Below are 25,481 nucleotides of genomic sequence, written 5' to 3'. Positions count from 1 at the left end.
TGGATTGTGGGAACAACATTACTCAGCGAGGCTAATTAGGTTTATCTTCGGTTTATCAGTCCTTGGCGCACCCTTGTCTTTACTACGAAACGTCCCTCGAGATGCCGTTGCCTACCGATAGCAAGTCTATTCTCCCAGATAAATATACGGACATTGAAGATCATGCATTGTGAGTGGCCCAGCAAGTCGAATGTGGAAGATTGATCGCAGATGCACCGTCTTTACGAAGGATCGGCAACCTCAGGACCGCAGCAATGGTAGGAATTTTCGCTTGAAGCTCCTTACAATGCCTATTAATTTGTTTCAGGTCAGCGTTGAAGGGATCGTTGAGTCCTACTGCATCCCGCATTTCGATTCTCCGAGCGTATTCGCCAGGATGCTCGATTCTAAGAAGGGCGGGCACTTCTCTGTCCACCCTACCATCAAGACGAACCCTAGGCAGGGCTACGTTCCCAGCACAAATGTACGTCAATCTGTGCGATCTCTGAAAAGTCCTCATTGACACTTGTATTCAGATATTGTCAACTAAGTATGTATTACTGCATCTGGTTCCCATTGGTTGCTCATATCATAGTCTGCAGATTTCTTAGTGACCAAGGGGTAGCAAATGTTATTGGTGAGGATCAGTCCGTTGTGTCGCGGCACACTGAGCTTAATATCAAGGTTCCAAGACTTCCTTCCTCTCCAGGCTCATTTCTCGCCAAATAAGCCTCTCTTACATTGGTTTATCCGCCGGGTTGAAGTTACACGCGGGAGAGTGCCCTTGAGACTCGAAGTTGCCCCTGCTTTCAATTATGCAAGGGATCCACATCAGACGTCGGTCCGTCATCATCTTTCATTATGTAATAGAGTAGTTGTATCAAAATTAGGAGAATTTCCTAGATTGTGCATGACGACTCATCCACCAACCAACAGAACAAAGCTATCTTTATATCCGAGAACATGACCCTTGACTTACGGTTTGTCGCTGAGGGTGGAGCCGATTCTGGAGCTGATCAGTTCCCGCCGAGTATCGACTTTGGATTCTTGGATTTGCGTCACCAAGTACGTTCTATCAATTTGGCTCTTTTCCCGGTGCGGACGTTGCTCCTCAGGGACACCTAGGCCTTTCTGTTTATGCCGAGTTCGAGCTAGCGGAGGGACAAGCTGTCACCTTTATCCTCCGCACTCCCCCTACGAAATCAAACCGTTCACCTCAACTTACTGAAGATCAGGCGGTTCAGGCGGGGATTCCATATGATAGTACGATTTATCTGCATTCTAAGTTCTGCTTAAACCCATGAATCATTAGTTCTCCTGCGTGGAGCGGCAAAGATGCGACCAAGAGACGATCCCCTGATTAACAAGGAACTTATGGCAATCCTTCTGAAAGTAAGTTCTCGAACACAGTATGTGAATCTTTGGAGTTCAATCTCTCGGACAGGAGACTAAAGCATATTGGCGCGGCTGGATCGGCAAATCAACGTATAAAGGATCGTGGCGCGAAGCGGTCCACCGTAGTGCGCTCGCCTTGAAGCTGCTGATCTTTGAGCCAACAGGTGGGTTACTGCTATGTTGGAGTTGGCGGAAGTGACTCAGTAAATTATTCAGGGGCAATCGTTGCAAGCCCAACTTTCTCTTTGCCAGAGTATATTGGAGGAACAAGGAATTGGTACGATTTGGGCTTCAAGCTCACACATCAAAGTCTCGCGGCTAATGTGGTCATAATGTTGAATCATCAGGGATTATAGGTGAAGACAGCGAAGGGTCAGTTTTCGTCACTTACTAGCGAGCACGTCTAGGTTCTCTTGGATCCGAGATTCGTCCTTCACTCTTTACGCACTCATCCGTCTCGGTTTCACCGAGGAGGCTAGCGCATTCACCGAGTTTATTTTTGATCGCTTGCAACATAAAGTTCGTGGTTCAGTTTTGGGCCCTTAATATGCTAATTACTCGGCAGAATGATGACGGGTCGCTACAAATCATGTACGTATCTGACTCGAATTCAACGATATTCTCATCCTGGACTCGGTTACCTAGGTATACCATCCACGGTAGGCATACCCACGGGCTACTCAGCGACAAGCCATGAGTCAATTACACGTAACAGGTGGTAAGGATCTCGAAGAAATCGAGCTAACGCATTTAGATGGCCACAAAGGCTCCAAGCCAGTTCGTATTGGTAATGGTGCTGCCGACCATGTCCAACTGGTACGCTATCCACTGCACCGCTGATTTGGACTTGGTCCTGACATCATCCGGCGTTGGTCAAGGATATCTACGGAGAATTGTGAGCATTGTGCGGGGGGATCGTGATATGGTGAGGACTAACGTCCTTGAAGAATGGACTGCATATATCTCGGACAGAAGTTTGGGAAACCTCTAGGATACGATCGCTGGTAGGCACTTATTTGCTATTTTCTCATTCGATTTATCAACATTCCGCCCTCCTCGAAGGGTGCAAGTGCGAGATCTGTGCGTTCATTCAGTCGTGCATCATGAATTCCTTTTCACTCACGCCAAGATAACTCTCATCAGAGTCGACTGTGTGTCTTGCCTATGCATCAAATACACTACGTAGGATTGATTAACTATTCAGACGTCATTGCAAATTACAATCGTCGGGACCTGTACGCTATGATTATCCTCATGTCCTCGACACACACCGACACTTGACCCCTTAGATCGATTTGGTACGTAATGAACCACCGCGCATACTGTACCTTGAAGACGACACCATGTCTACTGAAGGGAAGTCCGAAGCCGTGAAAGAAATTTCACTGTGGGTAATATTCGGTGATCTTCGGGAAATTAGTGAGACCCATTGTCGTTCCCATCTGCAGTATTCCAAGGTCATGTTGTGGTAAGCATCCTGTGTTAGGTGTCGCGGATTCCGTGAAGAACCTGCACCACGATAAGGGTTGCGATTGATCGTGGCATTCGTTTGGCCGAGAAACGTTCCCTCCCGTACGAATGTCTCGTCCTATCCCTCTGAATACATAACCTAAACGATTTGCCTACGCTCAGGTGTCCAAATCGGGATGTATGGTATAAGACGCGAGACTCGCTGTACGAAGAGATTATGCAAAGAGCTTGGAATTCCGAAAAGGGATTCTTCTCCCAATCTTATGAGGATCGAGTTGAGTCTATCATTGCGCCATTTTCTCTTCTGATCGATGACTTCCAGGACGTTCTCGATAGTGCTATGCTCGTGATGCCCCTAGTATTCTTTTGTAGCGCCAGCGAGCCCCGGTATGCAATTTGCGCACGTTGCTGGCTGATTCATGACAGGTCTTCGTTCAGCTTCTTGTCGACCCTTCAAGCAATCATGAGAAGCCCAGAAAGGGGAGGACTTTCTGCTAACAACCTCGTATACCGATATGATGCTACTGCGGTTGACGATGGAGTGGGCGGCGAAGAGGGTGGTGGGTCGATTCGCCAGACGTAGTCGGTATCTAATCTAGCTTTGTGCAGCGTTCTCTTTATGCACTCTGTGGGCCGTCGAAGCGTGAGTGTTCAAATTGGATATGCATGACTATCGCTTGACCGACTTTATAGACTCTCCAGGGCGGGAGATTTAGATAAGGCGGTAGAGATATTTGAGGTATGTGACAGAATTGCTCATCCAAATCACCCACACTTACACTCCTTTCAAGGAATTCCTTGGTTAGTTCAATTCCCCAAACGATACAATCTAAGTGTATCTCATAAGAGTTTTATAGACTATGGGAATCATGTCGGCTTATTTACGGAGGAGTCAGTCCGTTTCATGCTTCTTCTCGCATCGCGACGCGTAACTCTCTTCTCTCCAGGATTTCGCCTGCAGGAGAAGGTCTCGGGAACGCGGTGCAAGGGTTTACCCACGTTACACTCATTAGTGCGGCGTATAATTTGTCTCGCACTTTGGGCCATTTAGGGTGAGGGATCTGGGTCAGATGGGAAGATGATAACTACAAGTTGCCTGTGTTACGATGGCCGTCTGCTTTGAAATACGATTACAGAATATTCCATCCTCAGCTACATTGTTGATGTACGGTCACGATGAGCGAAACTAGCCTGCCGATCCCAGTGATCATGTCCACTGCACATATCGACGAAAGGTATAAATACAGCCAACGTGTGAATTCCAGTCAATAATGTGAAAGTACGATAATTTGCGTGTCGGAATCCAAAGGGATTCAGGTCAAAGTGATGGGATGATGGTAAATTGGAATGAAAGAACAATGAGTGGGAACAGGAGTGTACATAAGAAGCCTACAGGAATTGTCGTACAATAGTGAAAGAGTTCCATCGTTCTACATTATAATGCATCCGGTTTTGTATTGGTCATTTTTGGGCTTATTTTTTGTTAGGGCGGCAGGACGAGGTTCAGGGTGAGAAGTAGGGACGGGGTTATTTGTATTCGAGTGAGCTGGGGAGTCGCTTGAAGGAGAGGTGGGATGGGGGACGGCTCCATCGCGAATGTTCGCAAAGTGCCATGATCCTCGGGCAGAAGTACGGGCCGTGCTAGTACGTTCTGCCCCAGATGAAGAGCTACGCATACTATGGGCCCGATCAGATGACGCTGCACTCCTCCGAATAATCAGTCCCTCAGTTTGAGATGACGGACGGGGCTCGCCGCTTGGGATCGAAGACGTGCTGTGCCGTATCTTGCGCAAGCCTGCCAGTATGTGCCCAGGCAATGAAGTCGCCGAGCCTGTCATTAACTGGTCGACTCGGGGCCTGGAGTGACGAGTGCTCGATGTCGTGCGCTGGCGCTGTTGTGGCGATTGAGGCTCCGTAGCCTTTTGAGCCAAGTATGCGGCGTAGAGACGACCTTGTTCTTGTAGATCGCACACAGCCGATGCTTCAGAAACGCAGCGAGAGTGACAGATAAGACTGCATGCCTGGCACAGTATTCCTTTCTTCGCTGGTGTGCAACAAACACGACAATCAATGGCTGCAAGGAGGGCGTAAGTGCGTTGAACGACCGGCGCTGCCATGAAGCCTACCATCGACAAAGGATGTACGAACAAATGCATGCATCTTCGCTGGTTCAATTAGAGAAGGTTCGTCGAATTTAGACTCATCCCGCACCGCGTTAGACGCTTCACTTGAGGGGAATGGTCTCTGATGTGCTAAAGAGCCTCGCTGAACATCCACGCTTACGCGCCTGAGAAATGGCAGACTGTCTTGGGGTCGCAACTCCTGGAGGATGTTCAGGAGATTTGTTCATACGAAAAAAATGGCGTACTTTATGTTCTCCCCAGCTGCTCTTGAGCCACGGATGCTCAAACAGATTCACGGCATCGGGTCGCCTATGTGGGTCTTTGTCAAAGCACCTTTGGAGGAAATCCTTTAAATCGTCCGAGCACCCTGGTGGGGGCTGAGGACTGCGGTCCTCAACAATACGAAACATTACTAGAAACAACATTGGCGAAGGTGTTGGTTAGTGAAAAATGAGAAACTGACCAGAGAGCCCGTTCTGAATTTCCGCGTAAGGCGGCTTGCCAGTTATAAGCTCAATGATCGTACATCCAAGTGACCATATGTCGGAGGCCGGTGACGCGCCTTTCAATTCGATAACTTCTGGCGCCACTACGCTCACTGTGAGGTCAGCAACCAAACTATGACGGTTTACAAACTTACTCCAGTTGGGAGTCCCAGCCGCGTCGTTTCTGGTGTTCTCCATTGCATGCAAGTTGAGAGAAACTCCAAAGTCTGACAACTTAACATTCCCGTTCTTTGTTGTCAGGATGTTGGCAGCCTTGAGGTCGCAATGCACAACCTAGAAGTCAAAATTACGCATAGGGCGAGTTCGTCAGGACCGTAGCTCACCTTCGAGGTATGGAGGTAATGAAGACCCTCCAAGATCTTCACAACATAGCTCGCAACAAGCCTCTCATTCAACTTTCCAAAGGCTCTGAGAGTTTGGCCCAGGGATCCGTTTTCTACATACCTGCAAGGCCAAACTATTAGAAGACCTCACAAGTTAGGTGGTAACTCACTCCAACACAATACTCAGATGTTCTTTATCCCTCACCATGCCTTCATACTTGACTATGCTGGATGAGAGAGTCTCTTGAGAAGCTCCACTTCCCTCATGAGCTGAATTACTTCATCCTCCGAAAGACCTTCAAGTCGAATCTGTTTCACAGCAACCGTTTGGCCCGTATTTAAATTCAAAGCCCGATATACGGAGCCGAACTGTCCGCGACCTATGCAATTACCAAGTTGCTTCGGGGCTAAGAGTCAGTCATGAGGCCCCACTGCAACCAAGATACTCTGCGGCTTACGAAGTGCACGGTTGGCGAACCAGTCTCTTTTACAATCAGTAACCTTCGAATGGGGCCCATATCTGCCTTAAATTCCTTGAAATCGCTGGAAAAATCCATCATACTCTCATGGCGAGATCTCCTGCCCCGGTTCAGCTCGTTAGCTCTGCTGGAAAGTGTGCGGCCTAGGCCAACACCAGTAGCTCGTTCGCTACCTGCAGCGCCTGCATCTGATTGATATCTCACGCGCAACCCTATCCGTCGCAGAGGCCTTGAGGATGAAGGTTCAGAATTTTCACCTTTGGATTCTTCGTCGAGGCCGTCTCGCGAACCGGGTATAGATGTCAGAGGATATCCAACAGGGGCGGGGGGGAATATTTGCAGGCGATTCGGGTCAGTATTTGATTTGGGGCGAGGGAATGGAATAGGGACTGCAGGCGACGAGGTGGATGGGCTGATCGGAACAGAGCAATCTCCGTTGTCAAAGGAAAAACGGCTTTCTTCCAGGCCAACCTTTGGAACGAGATGCCCCCTGGAGCTGGGACGAGGGCCACCGGACACCCTATCGAATGCAGATCGATTTGAGTCAAACTTGGATGGACTGGGAACAGGGCTGTAGGAAATACGCTGTCCGGTTCTTGGGCGGCGCGGTGTGGGGCTAAATACTTCACGTTTGTCAGAGAGATCAGTGGGGCGGGACGATGTTGAAGGACTCGTGCTTCCATTTCGGACGGTGAAATTCCTCCTGGGTGTCTCCGCGAAATCAATATACACGTCTTCACCTTCCTCGGGTGCGCCCGTCGGACTCGCCACCAGGTACTCATACTTCGCGGATGGTGAAAAAGCATGAACGAAGCCGTCCGGCCATTTGACTACTGCTACAGCGGAAGAACGCGAAGGACTTTCATTACGAGCAGCGGTCGCATCGCTATTTATGCTGTTCCCACCATTGGCATTGCCCTCATCATCATTTTCCTCTGTTACGCGCATCAGATCGGAGGTCCGGCGCTCTCGACGATGAGGTGAAGGCGCGGGGGAAACGCCTTGTACAATCGCATTGCTAAGGCTCGTTGTATTGAGGGGCACCTGCATCGACCTGTCCTCCACTGGTTTCTTCCACCCGTTTCCGGGCTTATTAGCATTGCCGCCCTTCGAAGATATCGCATCCAGGAATACATCATCGAGCTCGGGGATCCTGACGCTGAACGGCTTGACCGTCAATTCCGTTGCGGCTGCCTTGGCCTCAGACCTTGATAATGATGGGTGTCCGGAAGATGGCACCATAGATGTTGCCTCTGTGATGTTCGTTCGGATACTGCCAGCTTTGGAAAACCCATCGTACATGCTCGTCGTGTCCGTCGCGCCCGAGGTGCTGGTAATAGATGCACGGGACACGGCGGGTGCAGGTCGCAAACTCGAGCGGGGTGGAGGCGAAGGTGGACGGGGCAGAGGGACTTTAGGCTGTCGGACGACTGATGGTGATTGGCGCTTCGGTACTTTCGCAATCGTCGAGACGAGAGAAGACGTCGACGCACTGAATGGCTTGTCGCTCCGGTTGTCATGGGTGTGACTTCTCTGTATGGCTTTTGTTGCGAACTGCAACGTGTCAACAAAACTTGACAGAGCAATTATAGTGTTGGCGACGCGGCCCATTGATTCCATTGTGCATTTCACGAAATCATCGCGAGTGCAGAGGGTGTCGTTTGGGATGCCGAACTCGGCAGCGGCGACAATGAAGCGCACTATATTCGAGGACTTTGTAACTCCATCCTCCCGATGGTCAATGCGGGAGATAATGTTCGGCCGCCACTTGTTCATTAACCTGTAAATCCCAGATCCGATCAGCCTACCTATATGATAAGGGAGGGCGTGTCACCCACTGGCAAAGGACGTAGCCATCTCTTAACGCTTCACAAAATGTCGCGTTTTCTCTCTCCTCACCACTACTGGTTTCCATCCCGGTTCGCTTGTTCCACCCCTTCTCCATCCGAGCCAGCTTTCTAGTCCTCAGCTCCATCTCTTCAGTCCATTGTTTATTTAGCATACTCCCACTCCCGAGATCACTCGGCGGCTTGAGCGTCTCTTTCAGGATGAAAGACGTTGCTGCGCGTATGGCCTCGCGCTGAGAGAAGAGGGAGTGTGTGCTGGAACTTTGCAGTTTTTGGGTATAGAAACTGCTGGATGAGCTAGCGGGCGAGGCAGGAGAGCAAGCTGGTGAAGGAGACCACGTGCGTCCTTTATCAGGGGATGCGAGTGTCGATGGGGACTGAATGGAAGGGCTTGAGACTCGGCGTCTGAATAAAGGGGTCGCTGGCGGGGTCAAGACACGCTTGCACGACGATGGGGATATGGATAGGGGGAGTTGTGTTGTGGAAGAGGACCTGATTGTTGGGGCTCTGGATGAACAAGAAAGGGTCCCAAGGGGTTTAGGGGGAGAGATATGAGAGCGAGTTGATTTTCCATCGAGGAATTGCGGGGAACATGAATTCGTCGGTTTCGGAGAATCAACAGTTGGCCTCGATGAAAATCGCTGAGGGGTGATTGCATTGAAATCAGATATCGAGCCGGGTAAAGTAGATGTGGAAGGAGACGCAAGTCGTGATCTCAGGCCAGAAATTGGGAGTCTTTTCGTAAGTGAACGATGACTGCGAGTAGGACCGCTTGAGGTAGCCCCGAGAAGGGTGGAAGTCGATGCGTTTGCAGTCGAATTCGTAAAGACATCATTGATGGACGTTGGCAATGATCGCAAATTCGATGCGGTACCTGACAGAGCATGCGAAGGCAGAGATCGTCGGGAATCGAACGTTGATGAGAAAATCCCGGGGAAGTTTGAGCCACTCTCATTCCTATTATTGAAGCGGGCGAGAAAGGGGGGGCGGCGCTCATCGCGCGCTGTAGGAGTTTGTTCCTCCTGTTGCCGTTCTATGCGTTGGTCGCTGTTGAGCGCCGCATGATCAAAGGACGCATCTCGCGGTGTCTTGATCTTTATATGCCCTGTAGCCCTGTTAAGTGTCTCCTGTAACGATGATCGGAGGGTCTTCTTCACCGGTTTCTGTTGTGCTTTGGTCGGTGATGAGCCACTGCAGGTAGTAACTATCGCAGTGCTCATTTAGATATGTGTATAATAAGGAGACACGAGGACGGAAACACCAAAGATGAGCCTTTATGCCACCGCTGCGGCAACCTATTGTCTGTGGCAAACGCAAGACTGCGTTGTGCGCGCTGAGGTTGAATAGCGAGAGCCAGCTCAGGCTAGAGAACCACCAGTGATCGCAGCACAGTGCGTTCCTCCGCCTGGAAAAGGGGAAATGCAGACGCCCTTTTCTGCAGGTAAAGGGGTTGAGTCTGTGTCTCCTCCAACTGTCAGAAGCAGCTCACCTCAAGGCTATTCGCCCAAGGGAGATTAATACAATCGAAGTAGGTGGCAGTGCCCGGATGTAAATCTGCCGCAGCTTCCCTTTTTTCGCTCAATGAGCTTGTTTGGTTCCTGAGCATCGATCGGAAGGTAAAATGTTTACGTGTGTTTGTGTGAAGCCAGCCTCACGAAACAGGGGTGGATGCTCTCCAGCCCCTTGTTGGGAGACAAGGACCCCTGGTTGACATTAAAAGCAGCAAACGGCATACATCACTCCACATCTCGCATAGGCTTTGACAGGAAATGACCATTCCGTCATCAGATTTCAAAATCCATGAACACGAGGTGAAATTGGATAGATTCCCCATCCCTTCATCTGACAACTTGCTAAAAATGGGCAGCGATCAATTTCAATTCCGACGGAGTCGTTTCTGACCCCTTGCATGCTCGCGGCGGCTCTTATGCGTGACGATATCGAAACGGACTGCCGTGCGCTGTGGTAGAGACTTAGGCGGTGGTAACGACTCTAAAGATGATAGAGAACTAAGGCTTGAAGAGGCCGAGACAGATCGCGGCCGGGCTGGTTGAGCCAAAGAAGCAGGAGTGGTATCCCCATCGACAGTAGATGCATTCGCGGCACTTCCTTCTTTGGCAACACCTGTGCCCACTCTATTTAGAATAGGGCCCGGTTCCGCTCCTTGAAATAGCCAAAAGTGACTGAATACGAGGTTCAGAAACAGCAATGCAAGCAAGAAATGGACAGATAGTCACCTGTTACCCAACCTTGTGGGGACCCTATTCATCCCATCGTTCTCATCAAATAACGACGCCACGCTGCCCTTATTGAATACTTCATTGTTCGGAACGCTGTTATCTGCATGGGGAGGTGGGGGAATTTGCCACTTAAGGCACCAGCAGAGGTGCTGCACGATTGTATCGGCATCTCCTAGGAGAACGACCTGAGTAGGGGAAACGCGGTCTAATCAGTCCCAAGCTCTCCTGTCCCCAAATGAAAGTTGCAATAACAAATGTAAGTTTACTTACATCAGGGTTTGCGTGTACCACGGGTGTCTTGTTGATCAGGATTTGAGGTATTGAATGAGGTATCCGATCTTCCGCAAACTCGTAAATACGATGACCCATTCATTTCCTGCAACTATGAACTTACATACAATATCTGCAACTGGAGCAACCTGACTGAAATTTAGAAATCTTTGTGGCTGTCAACATATCGAGGGACACACCTTGAGAGAAGTCCCAATGATGAGGAGAAGATCAAACTCCCTAGAGCCCATGTCTTCCCTTAGAAGATCGTCAAATTTTGAAGCCAATTTCTCCCCGAAAAAAGTGATATCAGGCTGCGTCATTACGGTCAGAGAGGGATCGAAGATCAGTCCACTCCGAGGCCCACGTTTCGAGGCTTCCAATTGAAGCAGAATCAGCAGCGTACCTTCATAAGATGACATTCACTGTTCTCGCCTTCCTCGTCATCGTCCCACTTCCCTTTCCGTTTCCCTTTATTTGGGCCCTTGCTTGACTTTAACGCTGCCGTACGTTTGGTACAAACCTCGCAGAATGGTATTGTTTTAGCGAATATGTGGTCCTCGATAGTGCTCCCAGGTACCGTATGACGGCAGACAATACAAGATGCCGTAGCGAAGGAGCCATGGCATTGAAATAGCCGTTTGATGCCAACAATGCCCTCGATATTATCAATGTTCTGAAAAACAAAAGAACTCGATAAGTGACGCTGCATCATGCCTAGTAGCCTGTGTGCCGACACGCCTACCTGGGTATAATTCCGCAGCAGCTATTGCGGGAAGACACTTAGCACACCCCTGTTAGGCGGCAAGGATCTAACTTACCGCACCGCGGTCCTCTAACAATTTGACAAAACGGTGGCAAGGAGAAGGGACAAAATTAGAAGGGTATATCTGGCTACCATATTCAGTGGTGAGCCTAAGAATGGGCTGACAATGACCATTAAAACATACTACGCAAACGAACTAAGGAAGTTTGGCAAGTCAGAAATTGCAAGATTTAATAGTTGTTGTGACACACGCACTAAAAAACTTCAGGATACATCTTAAAGTAGTCGATATCAAACATCTGCTGCGGGTCATCGAGCTCGAACCCTTTCAGTCTTGCATATAGCCCTGTAGGGGACCGGAAGTCGGCTGCGACCACACAATTGAAACATCGGCTCTGGAGAAAAAATGATAAACACTCACGGATACCGCAGGAAACCGAGATCCCTGCGCCCGTCACGACCATAATCTTGCGAGCAGAAGCTATCAGACGCACAGCGTCATCAACAGTATTGTACTGGGAAAGCTTCTCGCGATGCTGCCGGCTAAATAATCTAGAATTCCATGAGAGCACTGGCTGTATGATATTCTTCCCCTACATTCGGTGCATCGTTCTACGCAGCAGTTTGACTGCCATGTCCTCACCCATGGATGGCTAAGTTAACTTGTCAACAGCATGTTTTTACAAATCCAGAGGAAGATCACTCGCCGGAACGGTAACTCCAAGTAGAGATAAGAGGTGGCTGGAAAGCGCTGTTGATGCAGGATCATACTTCCTCAACCACTGCTCAATGCCTACCAGTGTTAAACTTAGCCCCCTTGATCAGGTTTAAGACATCATTACAATTCGCTCACTTGTATCCTTTAAATACTTTAACGCACGCGCATTGGGCTCTGATGCGAAAGGAATGTCTACTGTGGGATTTAAAGACGCCAACGAACCAACGGTGTTGAAAATTGAATATTGAATATTGAGAGTAGCTAATTTTATTTACCGTGAGACGCTTGATTGTTCGCCATTGAATGAATAATATTGGGATTTTTGTCATCTTCGGGATAACTTGAAAGCGAGGAAGAAGACATGGAACGCGTATCAAGTAAGTTTTCGAAATCAGAGGGCAAAATCTGAAAACATAAAATAACACGTGATCTAACCTTGGATTATTTCTAGCAAGCGTTCTTCAAGGTCCGAGATGCAATCGCAGCTAGCGTCGCGACTCAAGCCTGCTCCCCGGACTTATGCAGTTAGGAGGCGAGCCAAGAGGACTCTTCTTGACGATCTTCCTTTGTCGATGATGCTCCTCTGAAGCGAATGAAACGTGCCAGTGACCGTCCTGCCTCCCTCCTTCGCGTTCCATCGGATCAAGGGACGCGCGTATTAGATACTACCGATGAGGGGCTTTCAGGGGAAACGCGTAGAAACGATGCTCTAACTGATTCTCTCCCAACCCAGCGCGGATCCTTGAGATCGCAATGTGCATCTCCCGAAATCATAAACCCATCGGGGTTTGCTTCCCACTCATCCTCCGCGCAATCAAGCTCGGAAACGCTCATACAAAATCATTCTCCTCAGCCCCTCTCCCCGCGTCTTGCGTCTCCTTTTAGGGCGATTAAAGAAACTCGCACGCCCTCTGGCCGTCTGCCAACTCCTAGTCTCGGAGCTTTTAGAGTGGAATGTAGACATTCATCTGCCGGAATTTTGCAGAAAAGGAGGCTGCGGGCCTTACCTCAACGGCGGCAAACATCAAGTACTACGGAAGGCACTTCGAGTCGTCGCAGGTCTAAATCTTGGCTGAAAGTGCCACGATCTTCCTCTATACTTAGGTCCATCGCTTTGAACTCCTCTGCTACAAGGTCTAAGTCTAATACTGCCGCTGAGGTCTCGGATGAGCAGGAGGGAACGTCCCTGCCTAGTTTCTCTTTCGATGCACCCCAAGCTTTCTCAACTCCCCGCAATAAAAGCTCCGCTTCTGTCCACCTTAACTACTTTTACCGTCGCTTCGATCAGAATTTTACAGTCAAGCCCTGCAGCCCGACTCATGCTATGTATGAGTACAGTCCACCAACTACCATGAACCCGGCGGATCTCTTTGGACCTATTATTCCACGGCCCCCACGTTTCAGCGGCGCTGTTCCAAAGAATTCCCGCTCGAAAACGAAGAGGATTTGCCACTATAAACTTGACTTTTTGCCGTCTCAAAGTGCTGATGTTGTTACTGGCCACTCGCTTGCTCGTGACACGATGGCTGCGACGGCGTTTCCTCCCATGACTGATGAAAAAATGGGCCATGCTGACTGTTATGAAAATAATGTGCACCAGGCCGATGAAATGTCAGCGTCTTGTGATCCAAGCCCTCCAACAATCTCGGCAGAAGTTGACAAGGAAGTGATCGCCTACCCATATGCGTCGCATGACACCAACCTGTTGAATATGTTCTCCGCTTTTGACTTGGATTCTGGTACTACGGATGTAGAAAAACAAATGTTGGAGTATATCGTCACATCACCCAAAGTCGAGTCGCTCGATCGTCATGATGCATGTAAACCGCACAAGCCAACCCCCTCTGGGGCTCTGTCTGGCGATGGAGCCGCGAATCAACACTGCCACTTATCTAACGAGCATTGTCGGCTGCTTCAAAGCCCTCCTGAACACACTGGCTCACAGAGCAAGGTAATCCTCGACTCGTTCCAAGAAAGCCAAGGAATTACTCCCCATCGACCTTCCCCATGCACCCCACCGAACTGCAAGGAATCTAATCCCGTGAGTCCCAATCATCTTAGGACGACGGAGGAATTATAGCCATTCTTCTTTCCCCAAGACGGAGGGCAGGCGTGCAACTACTGGACGGGACTGCGAAAAGGGTGACAACGGGACGAAGGAGAAAAATAATATTGAACGCAAAAGAGGTCAGCGACTTGGGGGGAAGAGGAAGAGGGTGCTGGAGGAAGGGGAGCCGGACGAATTGCTCCTTGTACCAGGTCAATCGAAAAGGTGGGCCTTGTCACCCCCTCTCTCAGATCCGCACCTCACCATGCGGATCCTGGCGATTCTTTAGGTATTACTAATAAACCTGACTGAGTGTATGTGTTTCCCACCCAATATCAATGCTCTTTATCACGACTTCTGGTGCTGTTATCCAAGTGAACCCTGCAATGAACAACCACACCAAAGTACTCATCCCCGAGTTGACGACTTCCCTATTGCCCCTGAATGTTTCCGTGACGGGAGTCCCGGCCCTTGGACCCCTTGCATCACAGTTCTCAGACATATTCTATCGAGGGAAGACGGAATGGACCCCCCCAGAGGATCCTCCAGAATTATTCACTGCAGTTTGCGTCGCGGAAGCGTGTGCCTCATGGTTATGGTCGGATTACAGAGGCTCCACAATTTTCCACAACACAACTCCATCGTCAAGTGGGTGCAGCACCCCCTGCGACACATCGTACCCACCTCGATCGTCCAAAATCATGACGATACAGTTTAACATGAGTCTTTAGTAGCAAAATTGCCCTAGTGAAAGGTGATCCCTGGTGTTCCGGCCGCAATTCACTTTTGCTGGGAAGGTGGTCCCGTATGTGCTGCCCTAGGCCTTGGGTATGGCGATAGCCCCATTGACCGCGCCTAGCCATAGAGACCTCAAACTTTCACATTGCTGAGGCTGTTGTATCCAATTCTGTCTCCACGGTCGACACCAATTGCACTAGGGCCTATCACCAAGTTATTTCCACGTCATGGGGACAAGAAAAGCAAAGCCTCTCGTTTTGGATGAAAATCTACTCAGACTTTGTCATGAGATCTACGGCAAACTCATTGACATTATCTGTGGGTCCAGCCGCTGCCATCCTCGTGCAATACTATCGCTTCGCACCTTAAGCTCGCGCCGGCACCACTCCGATTCCCCGTTACCGCCAACATTGATGCCAATTCCTTTAGGTCAGCGGACGTAGTTAGCCATCCAGTGTATGGGTGTAGTGCTACGTTCCTAATATTTACGATGACCAGACCATCCCAGAGGACTTGACGCTGTCGTGCAACCCAGTGCAGTCATAATAAGCCTATGGTGCATTGTCGGGGACATTTGTGGATTGGTAAACTGAACACGACCAGTACGATACAACATGCATATCATTGATGACATTAATCCCTCTCGATCGAAACAGCATCAACTGCACGAACAGGGGTGGCCACCTTGACAGTCTCGAGGATTCCCTCATCGGCAGGGAGATCTGACCCCAATTCATCCTCGCTGAGAGAGATACCGAGAACAGACTGTAGGTGACTTTGGCACCGACCTTACTCGCGACGATGTTGGCTTCCTTGCAAGTTGTCATCTTGATGCCTAGAGAAGCCGTAAACATTTCAATCTCGCCAAAACACCAGTATCAACGACGCACACTTATCGCACCCTTCGTCTTCCATGCAGCTGCAGTTTTCGATCACTGAGAGCGCTTGGCCCAGAAGGTCACCTACTGAGGGCCAATCATCAATATGTGGTCTGTTTGACTGGAGGGCATTGCCTACTGTGGTCGAAAGCCTTTGCACATACGCCACTACCAGTCCCAGCGGCATCGTAGAATATAAGTCTGGGGGGATCGGTGAGCGATGGAATCAGTTGACCATCCTGATATTACCTAGCTGGTCGCTTTCGTTTTGACTCCCTCACACTGTTCTCCTTTTCTGGGGACTTACACTCGGTTTTCACATCACCCTTTGTGGACATAGAGTATAATGGAGTGAGGCTGAGGACTGCATGCTGTGCAGAATGTATGCCTTCGGCGGGATTTCGACCTTTTCGAAATAACAAGTCCACACAGTGCTTGGGTATATCAACCCACATCCCCGTGCTCTCACGTTCAAACGGGGGGGTCTCAAGCTGCACGGTATCGAGAATGACATTGTGCCTTCCGCTGCATAAGGACAACGATCAACTGCAGAGGGGAATACTTACCGGATTTTGAAAAATCCAAACACCACGGTCACTATCTCAATCCGTCCAAAATACGCAAGGACAGGCGACCCGCGTATTTCGCGGATACGGTAAGTATGTGTGGGGTCAATGTTGCTATTGTACGATGGGTGTAAATGCTCAACAGAGCTTCTCGGAACAAACTCTTACGTGAAATCCCTAAGACCCAATGTCAGCGAGGGATAAAATGAAGGACGGACGATGAGAAAAACCCACCTGGGCCGCGTGGTCCAGTTCACATCCGAGCGAATTACCTTGGCGGTTCGTTCATCATGACTGACCTCCTTGACCTGTAAAGACTCAGTGGACGATGGGGGAAGTCAGTAGACGAACACCGTACTATGAATGTCATGCCTTGGTGCATGAACTAATTTGAATGCTATTGTGGGCGCAGAGCAAGTAAACTTCCGCTCGCAAAACTCACCACACCGCCTTCATAGGCCTATGATGGCGGATGTCAGAAAGTGAGCATTGGTCCAGCCAATGACTGAAATGCACCTCGAAAAGCGCGCGTGACACTTCAATCTCTTCCAGAATCCTCGATTTCCCCCCAGGACGTGATTTATTGCTCATATCTACGACAGTATATTTGTCCTCTCGTGCACCTCTTAAGGCGACATACTTTGCAGGGTGGGGTAAGAACTTCGGATGTGTGTGATACCTACACGACCTTCGTCATAGTGATGTACAAATCGTATAGAACTCACCAGCCATCAGAATCCTTCTCCAGCCTGTCTGCACATAAAGCTTTCAGATTATGCCCAAAATATATCTCGTCTCTTCCGGGATCAATAGGCATTTCGTGAGCCGCGCATTGAACATGGCTCTCCAAGATAACTGTATTCTCGGTGTCGATGACAAGGTCTTCCATCGGCTGAAGTCCAAACTATCAATGAAATGGCCGGAGGATCAGGCTCAAAGCCAAGCCTACGTGGTCAAATATTTCTTCTGGATTTTCAATGAAGTGCTTGTCAATTGCTAAGGAGTCTGATATAAGGATTGAAATGGAGTCCCTGGAGCGACGCCCCGCTCTCCCTGATTGTTGCCTCTGGGTAATACGGTCAGCTGATGACAATGAAACGCAACGCAACACGTACGAAACTCGCCACATTAAAGGGGAATCCCAAGGTAACAACGGCATCAACTGGATACAAAGTGAGTCTAGAGCGAGTTTATATTTCCCTATGCCAGGAACGTACGCGAACCAATATCAACGCCCAACTCGAGGGCATTCGTGGCCACTATACCCAACAACTCTCCCGAAAATGCTTCTTGCTCAATCCGCCTCCGGTCCTGTCTCATTTTTAATCGAAGATCAAGTTGGAACGGGATCGCACTCACTTCCTTTGAATAACCCCCTCGATATGCTCTTATTTTGTTGGAGATGTCCGTTCGACCTTCCGCGAGCAGATTGGCGCGAACGCTTTTCAGGAACTTGCTAGACCTCTTAGAGTGGAGAATGTTTGATATTGCATGAAGCACTTGCCAGTTCGCACGATCGCCGAGTCTGAAGTCAATAAAAGGGATCAGACAGGCAGATGGACACGAAAGAGATCAATACCTTGCAGAATACGATTGTTCTGACTCCTCTCTTCATAAGGAAGACCGTCACTGCAGAGCCCTCCGCCATGGATTTCACCCTCCCTAGCTCTGGCACCTGATCGTCTACTAGTGGCGGCTCCCAAATAAGGAAGTCCTTTCTCCCAGCAGGTGCACCATCGTTCGTCAGGACCTCAACATTCTGAGAATATTGCAGTATCTCAGCCGGCGTTATGGGCAGAAGGGATTGCGTACATCAACACCAAAAATATTTTGCATATGCTCCTTTGGATTAGAGATGGTAGCTGTGCACGACACGAATTGCACACGGCGATCTTCCCAGCAACTCAGTCACACGGATTCAAGATGTAACAGATTCGGCTCACTTCCAACCGCGGCACATACTCGTCGCAAGCGACGCATTACTAGTGCAACATGGCTGTGTTCGAGTGTCCATTGAGCCGAGCACTCCGTGTATCTAAAAGTGCTGCTCACCTTCCCATTAATCCATGATAATAGTGGAGTTCATCTACAGCGACCAACTTCATGCTCTTCAAAAATCGTCTCCATCGATCTTCGTTCGGCAGTATGCTTGCACTGAGCGTATCGAAATTGGTGAAGATGATCGCGGCGTTCTCGCGAATGTCTCGTCTCTTATCTTGGGGTGTGTCTCCATCATAGGTTTCGATGCGCAGCTGCTGGATGCTCTCACACCTCGCAAGAAGCTGCTGGAGAGAATTTTTTTGGTCCTGGGCAAGAGCCTGGGAACAGGGCATTAATGAGCCTCACCTCATCGGAGTGGGCAAATGAGGTACTTTAGTTGGATAGATAAATATCGCAGTCGCCTCATTGTCGTTTTCGAGCGCTGTCAAAATGGGAACCTTTAAGAATGTATTAGCACGGAAACGACTTCTACATGGAGGAAGATCAACTTGATAAATGAGACTCTTTCCTGACGCAGTGCTCGTCGACACAACCACATGCCTTCCGGCCCAAAAGGCGTTAATAGCATCAGCCTGGTGAGCATAAAAGCCATTGACACCCCTCAATTCCCTCAGTGCTTGAGCGAGATCCTGAGACAACGGTTTGCTAAGGGTTTTATTTTGTGCTGCCCGCTCTTCAAATATCTGGCGGTAGCAAATTTGTCCTCTGTACGAATCGGACTGTTGTATCTCCTCGATAAGGGATACAATGGATGGACGGGAAGAAGGTGTTGGCACCCGTTCTGGGACATCGAGTCGAGCAAGGGCAATGGACGTTGAGACTGCTGGGCTAGATGCTGAAGGATTCACGGGAATGTGTTCAGCACCGGCATTTCGAAGGAGGGCAACTGGGTCCTCTCCGCTGGCTTGGCAGGCGAGTATCAATCTTATTGCATGAATAAGCTAATGCATGAAGAATGGGCAGAAATTATCTTACTCATTGACTGACGTAGAAAACCTGGAATTCCTCTTCTCGATTAGATTTTTTACGGCCAGAGGAGACAGGGATGGTGGCGCCGTAAGACCAACAGAGTTCTTTCTTGAGAAATGATTAGGATCTCAGCCCAACTCGGATGGAAAACTCCCTTACTTGGCTCGATTATTTTTAACATTTTCAACAAATTCCATGACCAAGACGTGGTCTTCTTCCTCGCCTTTAGGACCATAAATATCGGAGGATGATCCCTGGTGATGTCTGGAAGTCGAGTCTGACTCGTTGATACGATGATCGTCTGCCGGTATGTATGCAAATTGGACTAGATCTGGGAGAAGGGCTCTGCGCCTCAAGACTCAGCACACACAAAGACACAAGCTGAAGATTGACTGGCTTTATCTCGGCAACCTGATGCATTTCCAGCGGCCTGACAATAAACGTCATAATCAGAACTACTCGCCGACTCTGGATTCGTGCAGAGCCACACTTATTCAAAATATTCTCTACTGATGTTTTGATCGCTGGGAACGTCACCGCGAGGTTTTTCCTGGACGAACAAAATGCCAACACTGTATTGAGAGCCTTAAACATTGTGCTAAGTGATTCAGGGGGAAATGACGTTCAATACGACGGTTTACAAACCTTATAGACTTTGAAGAGCTGAGAAAGAACAGGATTAACGAATGATTAAAGATATACAAGGACGCCTTCACCGAATCGAAGTATTCAGGCCAGTCGCGTTTGATGTCGACAGCTTCTGAAGTACGTTGTGCTTTTGCACCACGAACCCCTTTCTGCAGCACTGGCCCGGGATTATCTATCGTTTCCGATGAAGCCCTCTCTCTCTTTCCTCTTGAAGACATGAGCGACAATTGAGGGCACCGAGGCCTATTCAACGGGATTTACCGCGTGCGTGATAAAAAATTTCTCCTGCACACTGCTGAGCGCTCATTCTCAAGAATGCGAGCCTCCATGTTTTCACTGGTTCGAGTTTTGCCACGGTCAAGTGTGCCGAAGGCCGCTGTCATTGAGAGACCCAAGTCTGAGATCCGGATCGAGGGCCCATCCCTCATCCGAGAGCTCGTCGCGCGACAGGAAGCTGCAGGCGAGAATTGGCCACCAAACCTCCGGATAGAAACATTTGAGGATAAGAAGCCCGATTGGGTAGGCGTGAAGGGCAGAGTACGGCAGGCGTTGAAGAAATGGATTAAGGAACGATGACACAGTTGTTCTGTCTTCCATAAGCGCCGGTGAGTTCATTTCAGGGCCAGGTCAGTTAATTCTTATTTGGTCGCTCAGCCAAATGTGCATACACAGACTCCCCCAACGTTATTTAAAGAATCCATTTATGATCAACAAAGTCATGAAGGCGCCGCAAACAGGTTCTTTCCACGATGATTCACAGAAGCGAATTCCAGACGCGAGTCCATCTCGTCGATTGTTCTGATGGATTGGGGTAGGGAGGAGCAGCAAGTTTGAGCGTGATGCCATTGCAGTGAAGTTTTACTGTGCACCTTGTAGACATCTCGCTTGCCCATGTAATTCCCCTCAATGGTGGTGAATTGAGAGTGGCGCCAAGTATGAAAGTTAAAAGGGCCACATATAGTTCAATCACAATCTGTCACGGTTGCAACACACAGGTTCGGGACATGAATATTGCAGTCCGAGAGATCATTCACTGGATGACTCACGTTGGATGGTAAGTGGCGGGACACCGTAAGTTTGTCTAAGGCCTTCAATTGCGAGAGATCTACAACCGTTCTTCAGCGAGCCTGCCAGCAAACTTGAATTGTAGTTGCGAACATTCGTACGTGGAGAAGGCAGCTAAAATTTCATATAGTAAGGAAGACATTACTCTTGCAATAAAAATGGCTCCGACCATGCAGTAGTGCCAACACGGCAACTGTCAATAGCGAACGGCCTAAAGTACGAACCATGTGGCCAAGCGCTGGAGTGGAACTTCCCGATTGAATTGGCTTTTGTGTTACCCTCTCTTGTGTCCAAAGTTATGTGCCTGCTGGCATACGGATGCTTCTTCGTTGCCTTTGAAAGAATCGGGACTGTGTCCGCAAACCCAATGAAAGTGGGGATTCCTGGCTGACGACACTTTCCCGTTGGGTGACATGCCTCATGCCAGGAGCTGAACCTTCACTATTCTTGCCGTTCCAACCAATTTCTCCAGCCCTTAGACCAGCTTGCAGCCATCACGCACTCCGCACCGGCTTCATGTCTACCCAGGAATCTCGTAAGGGGTCAGCGAGCCTCTCAAGCCTCCTACCAATTTCGCGAAATTCCAATGATGCCAGTGGTTTGAAGACATCTCTGTCTCTTCATCGTATGAATCGGTAGATTCGGAAAGCGCTAGGTCCTAGCCGGGCCAAACGAGCACGGAACGTCTGCGTTGTCTACTCCCAATCCGTTGTCGTCTGACTGTTCCAGGCCCTCCTTCATCTCCCAACGCCTCCGACTGAACTTCTAAAGAGCATTGGAAGAACAGATCAAGTAGATCATATTGCTCAAGAGCCAAACGCTGCGAAGAGGATACCCACAGCACCTGATACGACTTGAAACGTTATTAGAGTCAAGGCTTGCATTAATAAAGTCTTCTCTTCGATTAGTTTGCCGTCATGTCAATTAAAAGGGCCCTCAGACACTGGGGAAACAGCTTTGTGCATAGTTGTTCTTCACGCGGTTCAGTCGTCGATGCAAAGTACTTTTCTGTCCGCCTGGCCTTGAACCCTTCACTGAATGCTCCTGCCAGCAAGAGTTGAGCGAGCTGCTGCCGGGAATACTTATTTAAAAAGCGAATTTATAAGCACACGGGTCGAGATGCGAGAATCCATGTCTGTGGAATCCAAGAACCTGTCTGGCTATGTGACTCTCCCGGCGCCTTGAAGCCGGCGATATTCATGAGCATCGCGCCCACCTTTAAGAATGGCAGCCTCGTATGAGAACCGAAAGGGAGCGGGCCTTGATTTTATCGAAAATTCCTCTCAACCCTTTTATTCCAGATTGCGGGTTTCGGGGGCGTCCTCGGTCCATCGCCTACCAGATACCTTCGACGGGTGGGTCTGAAGCTGGACCGGAATCCTCCCCTGGAGAAATTGTACCGGGATGTGCTGTGCTCCCCCAATTTGCACCGAAGTCGCTTCGGGGTTGGGTTGAAGCTCAAGTTCTGGGTGATGACATTCCATGTGAAGATGAGGTGCGATTCTCATACTCAAATAACTGTGGACGCCGCCTGACGCGGCAGAACCCGCTACTCAATCGCGCCCACAATTCATTCTGTTCCGACGTATGGACTTTACATCCCAGCTCGTTCACCACCGTGTCTATCGATTCCCACCGAACAACCTCACGCATGGAAGCTTAAGGCAGAAATATCTAACATGGTGAACCGTCGATCAGAAGTTCGAAACCTCGCCTTGTCAGTTTCACGAATCAACGCCACATACTATCGAATGCATCCACGAGGCTTATCTTTTTATTCTCCTTCGCGACAGGCGTTCTGTTTTCTTTAAAAATAACATGTTGGAGACGAAAGTAAGTCTCTGTTTGTTGTCCAAGTAGTTCTAACCACATGAATTTCCACGACAGACTCTGCAAAGAAGCAATGAATTGTTGCACTCCATCACAGTGAAAGTACCCACCTTGAACGTGATGTCCCAGAGCAGACGCGTTCTTAATCCGGTTCAATGCGATCAGTTGATGGGCGTACTTCGATTTTGACGCTCGAAGGGGCGCTGCAAGGCATGCCTAGATGGATTTAGAATTTCGTGCTCATTACCTTCATTCGCTAAGAGACACTCAGAATGAGACAAAGGAGGAATATTCTTGAAGCCAGAGGTCGATCACTTACACCTTGCTCTCTCCAGGAGTTGAAGGGAGCCGCATGCTGATTACCGTAAGCGGACAACTCAGCTTTGGTAATCACACCGATGAACGCGACTTCGGACACTTGGAGGCGATCGTTGTTGGCAGTCCAAGTGCCTCGAATCGATTGAGCATTCGAGGAAGCCAAAGGTGACATTACTACGAATCCTAACTACGAATGGGAATTAATGTGGCGCAGATCTTACTGCGAGCGGTATGTGGAAAGTGAAGAGTACAGAAAAAGCAGGGTTAGTAGTAGGCATGATTACTGGGGAGAGCAGCTAGGCTACACCCTCTATATGTGAGGGGGGTTAAGGACCCTAGGGGCTACCGTTCAATGCGGACCTTGCCATTTTTGCCATTCAATCAGCGGTATTAGTACAGCCACCAAGCTTGGCACCTGACTGTTGTTACTCTACCAAAGCCGTTCGCTGGCGATGGCTATCGTGTTTAGTAATTGTCATCTGGGTTTGAATCCTCTGCATAATCCTTTTTTGGGGGTTTTCTGACACCTAGCGAGGGTTGTCACTCTGTTGTGATGGCTCCACTTTTCGTCCCACGCTGACACGAGGACCGGGCGTTGCAATGAGCGACTCAAGCTCCAACCGGTTGATCCATCAGCACTCTTAGTATAAATTCTGTTTTCCCTTCACTTTCAGTTGAGGCATTTTGATCACTTGGAACTCCGGAAATCTACAAAAGAGCTCATTCTTGACCTCAGGGACGTAAATGTCAGAGATCTTGACAACTTGAGTTCCGCGACCACTTGCCATCATGCGTCCCTCCACTATTCTACTTGCTCTCGTCTTCCCTTCATCGATTTTGGCAACAAATCATTTCAGTGGCCTTGCTGTTTCGAACTCCGTTGGAGGCACTGGGTCATATACATGCAGAACACAAGCGCAGGTGAAGCCAACAAGCTTCAGATTTTCCACATTTCATATCCCGAAGTAATCTCTTCCATCCCATAGTGGAATCAGCTTGCCAGTGATGCGAGGAATAACGGCTTCGCTGCGGTCAGAATAGAAGGATTTGATTGCGATGCTCTCGACATGGTCAGCTCTGCTGCGGCTGCTGTGGGAATTGAGGTCCTTGTGGGGATTTATGTCTCCGTAGGTCATCGACGATGTTGACTTAATAGTGGTAACCTGATCCAAGCTTGAAAGGGGACAATCGCTGATGGGATGATTGGGATAAAGTAAGATGATCTCAGCTGGGCTACTTTTTATATCCTTATCGAGCCGGGATCTGGCTTGGTTTAGCAACGATGTTCAAACTTTCCTAGCAGCCTACAGGAAATATGGGGCGGGCCTTTATGTGGGTCTTACCATTGGGTACACAACTTCTCTTGATCCAACGCGTTCACTTCCACGCTAAAACGTCATGCGTTAGCAACGAGGTGAATGACAGCGCTGGAAATATAATGGCGAAGGTGTATGATGTTCGGGGTTACTTGCGTTCTGTGGGCGTCACTACACCGGTAAGCAGCGTACACATCTGGGCCTTCATCCGAGATAACCCGGAGATGTGTGGTGCAGACTTTGGCGCCGCCAACGCCCAGTAAGTAGCTCTGAGTATCTCCTACATCCTAAAGATCACCTTTTCGAATCCACTAGTGCTTTCTATGACCCCCCTTCTACATCTGCTGATGCCGGCTCATTCATTCTCAACACGGTCGTCCCGGCTGTGAAAACTGCCTGCGGCAGCAATAGCTTCATCATCGCTGAGTGCGTGTCCGAGCATCCCCCCCTGTGTGCCACCTGACCCCTCTCTGGCAGATCCGGATGGCCGTCGCGTGGCTCACCCGTTGGAGCCGGTATACCCTCCCTTGACGATGAGATGACGGCTTTGAAAAACCTCAACTGTGCCGCTTCCACTGCCTCTATTTACGCCTTTGAGTATGATGAGTGAGTGCAACATTTACACTAGTCACGAGGAACGGTGCTTAGTTGTGTTATTTTATGATGATAGTCAACTCTGGAAGGGCACAGAAGCTGACCAAAGCTTTGGTATTTTTGGAAAGATAAATTTCGGGGCTGACTTCTCTGCCTGCTAGCGCGCTTGTGCCAAAGATTGTATTCCAAGCTTGTATCCTGTAGCGCTTATGCACACACCACTTCAAGTCCATATGCCTGGTACCTCGATCGTTAAGATTGCAGGCCATCGTCAAGTGGAATCCGGCCGGAAGTCATCAATTGCAGCGCGATTCACAGCTAACCATAATTTGGACACGCTGATGATCGATCGATGATGTGGATGCATATGTGCCGCGTTGGGTGAAGAGTGCATT

At 49.3% G+C, this 25,481-nt stretch overlaps 9 protein-coding genes across 9 annotated transcripts; 4 read left to right on the top strand and 5 right to left on the bottom strand.

Moving 5' to 3' along the window:
• Positions 1-230: 230 nt before the first annotated feature.
• On the top strand, positions 231-3,900 carry EI90DRAFT_2935665 (Six-hairpin glycosidase; the record flags this gene model as incomplete). Its single annotated transcript, XM_039055143.1, has 24 exons — positions 231-257; positions 308-467; positions 575-616; positions 672-820; positions 883-1,044; positions 1,095-1,242; positions 1,292-1,371; positions 1,424-1,538; positions 1,591-1,651; positions 1,773-1,893; positions 1,940-1,965; positions 2,073-2,190; positions 2,253-2,269; positions 2,322-2,378; positions 2,437-2,518; positions 2,799-2,842; positions 2,899-2,946; positions 3,007-3,118; positions 3,167-3,231; positions 3,283-3,404; positions 3,454-3,487; positions 3,538-3,583; positions 3,692-3,735; positions 3,792-3,900. Coding segments are annotated over 24 exons (1,989 nt in total), but the record flags the coding sequence as incomplete, so codon positions are not given.
• A 989-nt stretch (positions 3,901-4,889) lies between these two features.
• EI90DRAFT_2386771 (kinase-like domain-containing protein) lies at positions 4,890-6,090 on the bottom strand. The gene is made up of 6 exons (XM_039052959.1): positions 5,967-6,090; positions 5,797-5,917; positions 5,608-5,746; positions 5,431-5,565; positions 4,971-5,379; positions 4,890-4,918 (listed from the first exon to the last, which is right to left on the bottom strand). Exons 1-5 carry the CDS (start codon positions 6,002-6,004, stop codon positions 5,069-5,071), a joined length of 744 nt encoding a protein of 247 aa, XP_038911191.1. The 5' UTR covers positions 6,005-6,090; the 3' UTR covers positions 4,890-4,918; positions 4,971-5,068.
• EI90DRAFT_2386793 (uncharacterized protein) lies at positions 5,890-8,414 on the bottom strand. Its single transcript, XM_039052960.1, has 5 exons — positions 8,114-8,414; positions 7,769-8,055; positions 6,255-7,705; positions 5,973-6,195; positions 5,890-5,917 (listed from the first exon to the last, which is right to left on the bottom strand). Exons 1-4 carry the CDS (start codon positions 8,275-8,277, stop codon positions 6,019-6,021), a joined length of 2,079 nt encoding a protein of 692 aa, XP_038911190.1. The 5' UTR covers positions 8,278-8,414; the 3' UTR covers positions 5,890-5,917; positions 5,973-6,018.
• Positions 8,415-9,816: 1,402 nt separating this feature from the next.
• Positions 9,817-12,037, bottom strand: EI90DRAFT_3076890 (DHS-like NAD/FAD-binding domain-containing protein). The gene is made up of 12 exons (XM_039061687.1): positions 11,996-12,037; positions 11,820-11,941; positions 11,654-11,765; positions 11,583-11,594; positions 11,454-11,526; positions 11,378-11,398; positions 11,039-11,308; positions 10,833-10,946; positions 10,757-10,781; positions 10,633-10,700; positions 10,360-10,547; positions 9,817-10,305 (listed from the first exon to the last, which is right to left on the bottom strand). Exons 1-12 carry the CDS (start codon positions 12,031-12,033, stop codon positions 9,999-10,001), a joined length of 1,350 nt encoding a protein of 449 aa, XP_038911189.1. The 5' UTR covers positions 12,034-12,037; the 3' UTR covers positions 9,817-9,998.
• Positions 12,038-12,582: 545 nt separating this feature from the next.
• Positions 12,583-14,614, top strand: EI90DRAFT_3076888 (uncharacterized protein). Its single transcript, XM_039061686.1, has 7 exons — positions 12,583-12,684; positions 12,723-12,771; positions 12,793-13,727; positions 13,749-13,866; positions 13,888-14,157; positions 14,178-14,388; positions 14,415-14,614. Exons 1-7 carry the CDS (start codon positions 12,590-12,592, stop codon positions 14,450-14,452), a joined length of 1,716 nt encoding a protein of 571 aa, XP_038911188.1. The 5' UTR covers positions 12,583-12,589; the 3' UTR covers positions 14,453-14,614.
• Positions 14,615-15,457: 843 nt separating this feature from the next.
• Positions 15,458-20,147, bottom strand: EI90DRAFT_3282111 (P-loop containing nucleoside triphosphate hydrolase protein). The gene is made up of 27 exons (XM_039066879.1): positions 19,806-20,147; positions 19,686-19,745; positions 19,475-19,660; positions 19,322-19,423; positions 18,835-19,270; positions 18,718-18,783; positions 18,398-18,663; positions 18,289-18,341; positions 18,158-18,237; positions 17,925-18,104; positions 17,850-17,870; positions 17,705-17,797; positions 17,563-17,656; positions 17,461-17,507; positions 17,295-17,411; positions 17,071-17,237; positions 16,862-17,024; positions 16,788-16,805; positions 16,704-16,730; positions 16,580-16,653; positions 16,514-16,522; positions 16,346-16,459; positions 16,029-16,298; positions 15,919-15,980; positions 15,792-15,866; positions 15,664-15,736; positions 15,458-15,643 (listed from the first exon to the last, which is right to left on the bottom strand). The coding sequence occupies exons 1-27, from the start codon at positions 19,907-19,909 to the stop codon at positions 15,535-15,537; spliced, it is 3,066 nt and encodes a 1,021-aa protein (XP_038911187.1). The 5' UTR covers positions 19,910-20,147; the 3' UTR covers positions 15,458-15,534.
• A 77-nt stretch (positions 20,148-20,224) lies between these two features.
• EI90DRAFT_3076875 (uncharacterized protein) lies at positions 20,225-20,807 on the top strand. The gene is made up of 2 exons (XM_039061685.1): positions 20,225-20,568; positions 20,636-20,807. The coding sequence occupies exon 1, from the start codon at positions 20,279-20,281 to the stop codon at positions 20,537-20,539; it is 261 nt and encodes an 86-aa protein (XP_038911186.1). The 5' UTR covers positions 20,225-20,278; the 3' UTR covers positions 20,540-20,568; positions 20,636-20,807.
• On the bottom strand, positions 20,580-21,286 carry EI90DRAFT_2385695 (uncharacterized protein). The gene is made up of 4 exons (XM_039052958.1): positions 21,198-21,286; positions 21,122-21,142; positions 21,010-21,068; positions 20,580-20,936 (listed from the first exon to the last, which is right to left on the bottom strand). Exons 1-4 carry the CDS (start codon positions 21,253-21,255, stop codon positions 20,718-20,720), a joined length of 357 nt encoding a protein of 118 aa, XP_038911185.1. The 5' UTR covers positions 21,256-21,286; the 3' UTR covers positions 20,580-20,717.
• A 2,671-nt stretch (positions 21,287-23,957) lies between these two features.
• Positions 23,958-25,305, top strand: EI90DRAFT_3076864 (glycoside hydrolase superfamily). The gene is made up of 8 exons (XM_039061684.1): positions 23,958-24,097; positions 24,163-24,303; positions 24,358-24,389; positions 24,454-24,525; positions 24,584-24,751; positions 24,808-24,918; positions 24,970-25,098; positions 25,163-25,305. The coding sequence occupies exons 1-8, from the start codon at positions 23,966-23,968 to the stop codon at positions 25,245-25,247; spliced, it is 870 nt and encodes a 289-aa protein (XP_038911184.1). The 5' UTR covers positions 23,958-23,965; the 3' UTR covers positions 25,248-25,305.
• Positions 25,306-25,481: the final 176 nt, after the last annotated feature.

Source organism: Cantharellus anzutake, assembly GCF_015039405.1.
Source record: "Cantharellus anzutake strain C23 chromosome Unknown EI90scaffold_65, whole genome shotgun sequence".
NCBI lineage: Eukaryota > Fungi > Basidiomycota > Agaricomycetes > Cantharellales > Hydnaceae > Cantharellus > Cantharellus anzutake.
The sequence above is the reverse complement of the archived record's forward strand: the minus strand, read 5'-3'. Positions and strand labels throughout refer to the sequence as shown.

Bases quoted from the DNA above. Each gene is read 5' to 3' on its own strand.
- EI90DRAFT_2386771 (XM_039052959.1), bottom strand. From the start codon at position 6,004: ATGGTGAGGGATAAAGAACATCTGAGTATTGTGTTGGA. The intron at 5,918-5,966 runs GTGAGTTACCAC...TTGGCCTTGCAG, and splicing joins CATCTGAGTATTGTGTTGGA to GTATGTAGAAAACGGATCCC. The intron at 5,380-5,430 runs GTCAGTTTCTCA...TGTTGTTTCTAG, and splicing joins AATTCAGAACGGGCTCTCTG to TAATGTTTCGTATTGTTGAG.
- EI90DRAFT_2386793 (XM_039052960.1), bottom strand. From the start codon at position 8,277: ATGCTAAATAAACAATGGACTGAAGAGATGGAGCTGAGGACTAGAAAG. The intron at 8,056-8,113 runs GTGGGTGACACG...TGGGATTTACAG, and splicing joins GATGGCTACGTCCTTTGCCA to GTTAATGAACAAGTGGCGGC. The intron at 7,706-7,768 runs GTGCGTCGACGT...AATCACCATCAG, and splicing joins CCGGAGCGACAAGCCATTCA to TCGTCCGACAGCCTAAAGTC.
- EI90DRAFT_3076890 (XM_039061687.1), bottom strand. From the start codon at position 12,033: ATGGCAGTCAAACTGCTGCGTAGAACGATGCACCGAAT. The intron at 11,942-11,995 runs GTAGGGGAAGAA...TAGATTATTTAG, and splicing joins CGTAGAACGATGCACCGAAT to CCGGCAGCATCGCGAGAAGC. The intron at 10,306-10,359 runs GTGACTATCTGT...CCTCGTATTCAG, and splicing joins CCCACAAGGTTGGGTAACAG to TCACTTTTGGCTATTTCAAG.
- EI90DRAFT_3076888 (XM_039061686.1), top strand. From the start codon at position 12,590: ATGCAATCGCAGCTAGCGTCGCGACTCAAGCCTGCTCCCCGGACTTAT. The intron at 12,685-12,722 runs GTCGATGATGCT...GAAACGTGCCAG, and splicing joins CTTCTTGACGATCTTCCTTT to TGACCGTCCTGCCTCCCTCC. The intron at 14,389-14,414 runs GTGGGCCTTGTC...CCCCTCTCTCAG, and splicing joins GTACCAGGTCAATCGAAAAG to ATCCGCACCTCACCATGCGG.
- EI90DRAFT_3282111 (XM_039066879.1), bottom strand. From the start codon at position 19,909: ATGTTTAAGGCTCTCAATACAGTGTTGGCATTTTGTTCGTCCAGGAAA. The intron at 19,746-19,805 runs GTGTGGCTCTGC...GTTTATTGTCAG, and splicing joins GTAGAGAATATTTTGAATAA to GCCGCTGGAAATGCATCAGG. The intron at 19,424-19,474 runs GTAAGGGAGTTT...TCATTTCTCAAG, and splicing joins GTTAAAAATAATCGAGCCAA to AAAGAACTCTGTTGGTCTTA.
- EI90DRAFT_3076875 (XM_039061685.1), top strand. From the start codon at position 20,279: ATGCGAGCCTCCATGTTTTCACTGGTTCGAGTTTTGCCACGGTCAAGT.
- EI90DRAFT_2385695 (XM_039052958.1), bottom strand. From the start codon at position 21,255: ATGGTTCGTACTTTAGGCCGTTCGCTATTGACAGTTGCCGTGTTGGCA. The intron at 21,143-21,197 runs GTCGGAGCCATT...ATGAAATTTTAG, and splicing joins CGTGTTGGCACTACTGCATG to CTGCCTTCTCCACGTACGAA. The intron at 21,069-21,121 runs GTTCGCAACTAC...GAACGGTTGTAG, and splicing joins TGCCTTCTCCACGTACGAAT to ATCTCTCGCAATTGAAGGCC.
- EI90DRAFT_3076864 (XM_039061684.1), top strand. From the start codon at position 23,966: ATGCGTCCCTCCACTATTCTACTTGCTCTCGTCTTCCCTTCATCGATT. The intron at 24,390-24,453 runs GTAAGATGATCT...GGCTTGGTTTAG, and splicing joins GATGGGATGATTGGGATAAA to CAACGATGTTCAAACTTTCC. The intron at 25,099-25,162 runs GTGAGTGCAACA...TTATGATGATAG, and splicing joins TACGCCTTTGAGTATGATGA to TCAACTCTGGAAGGGCACAG.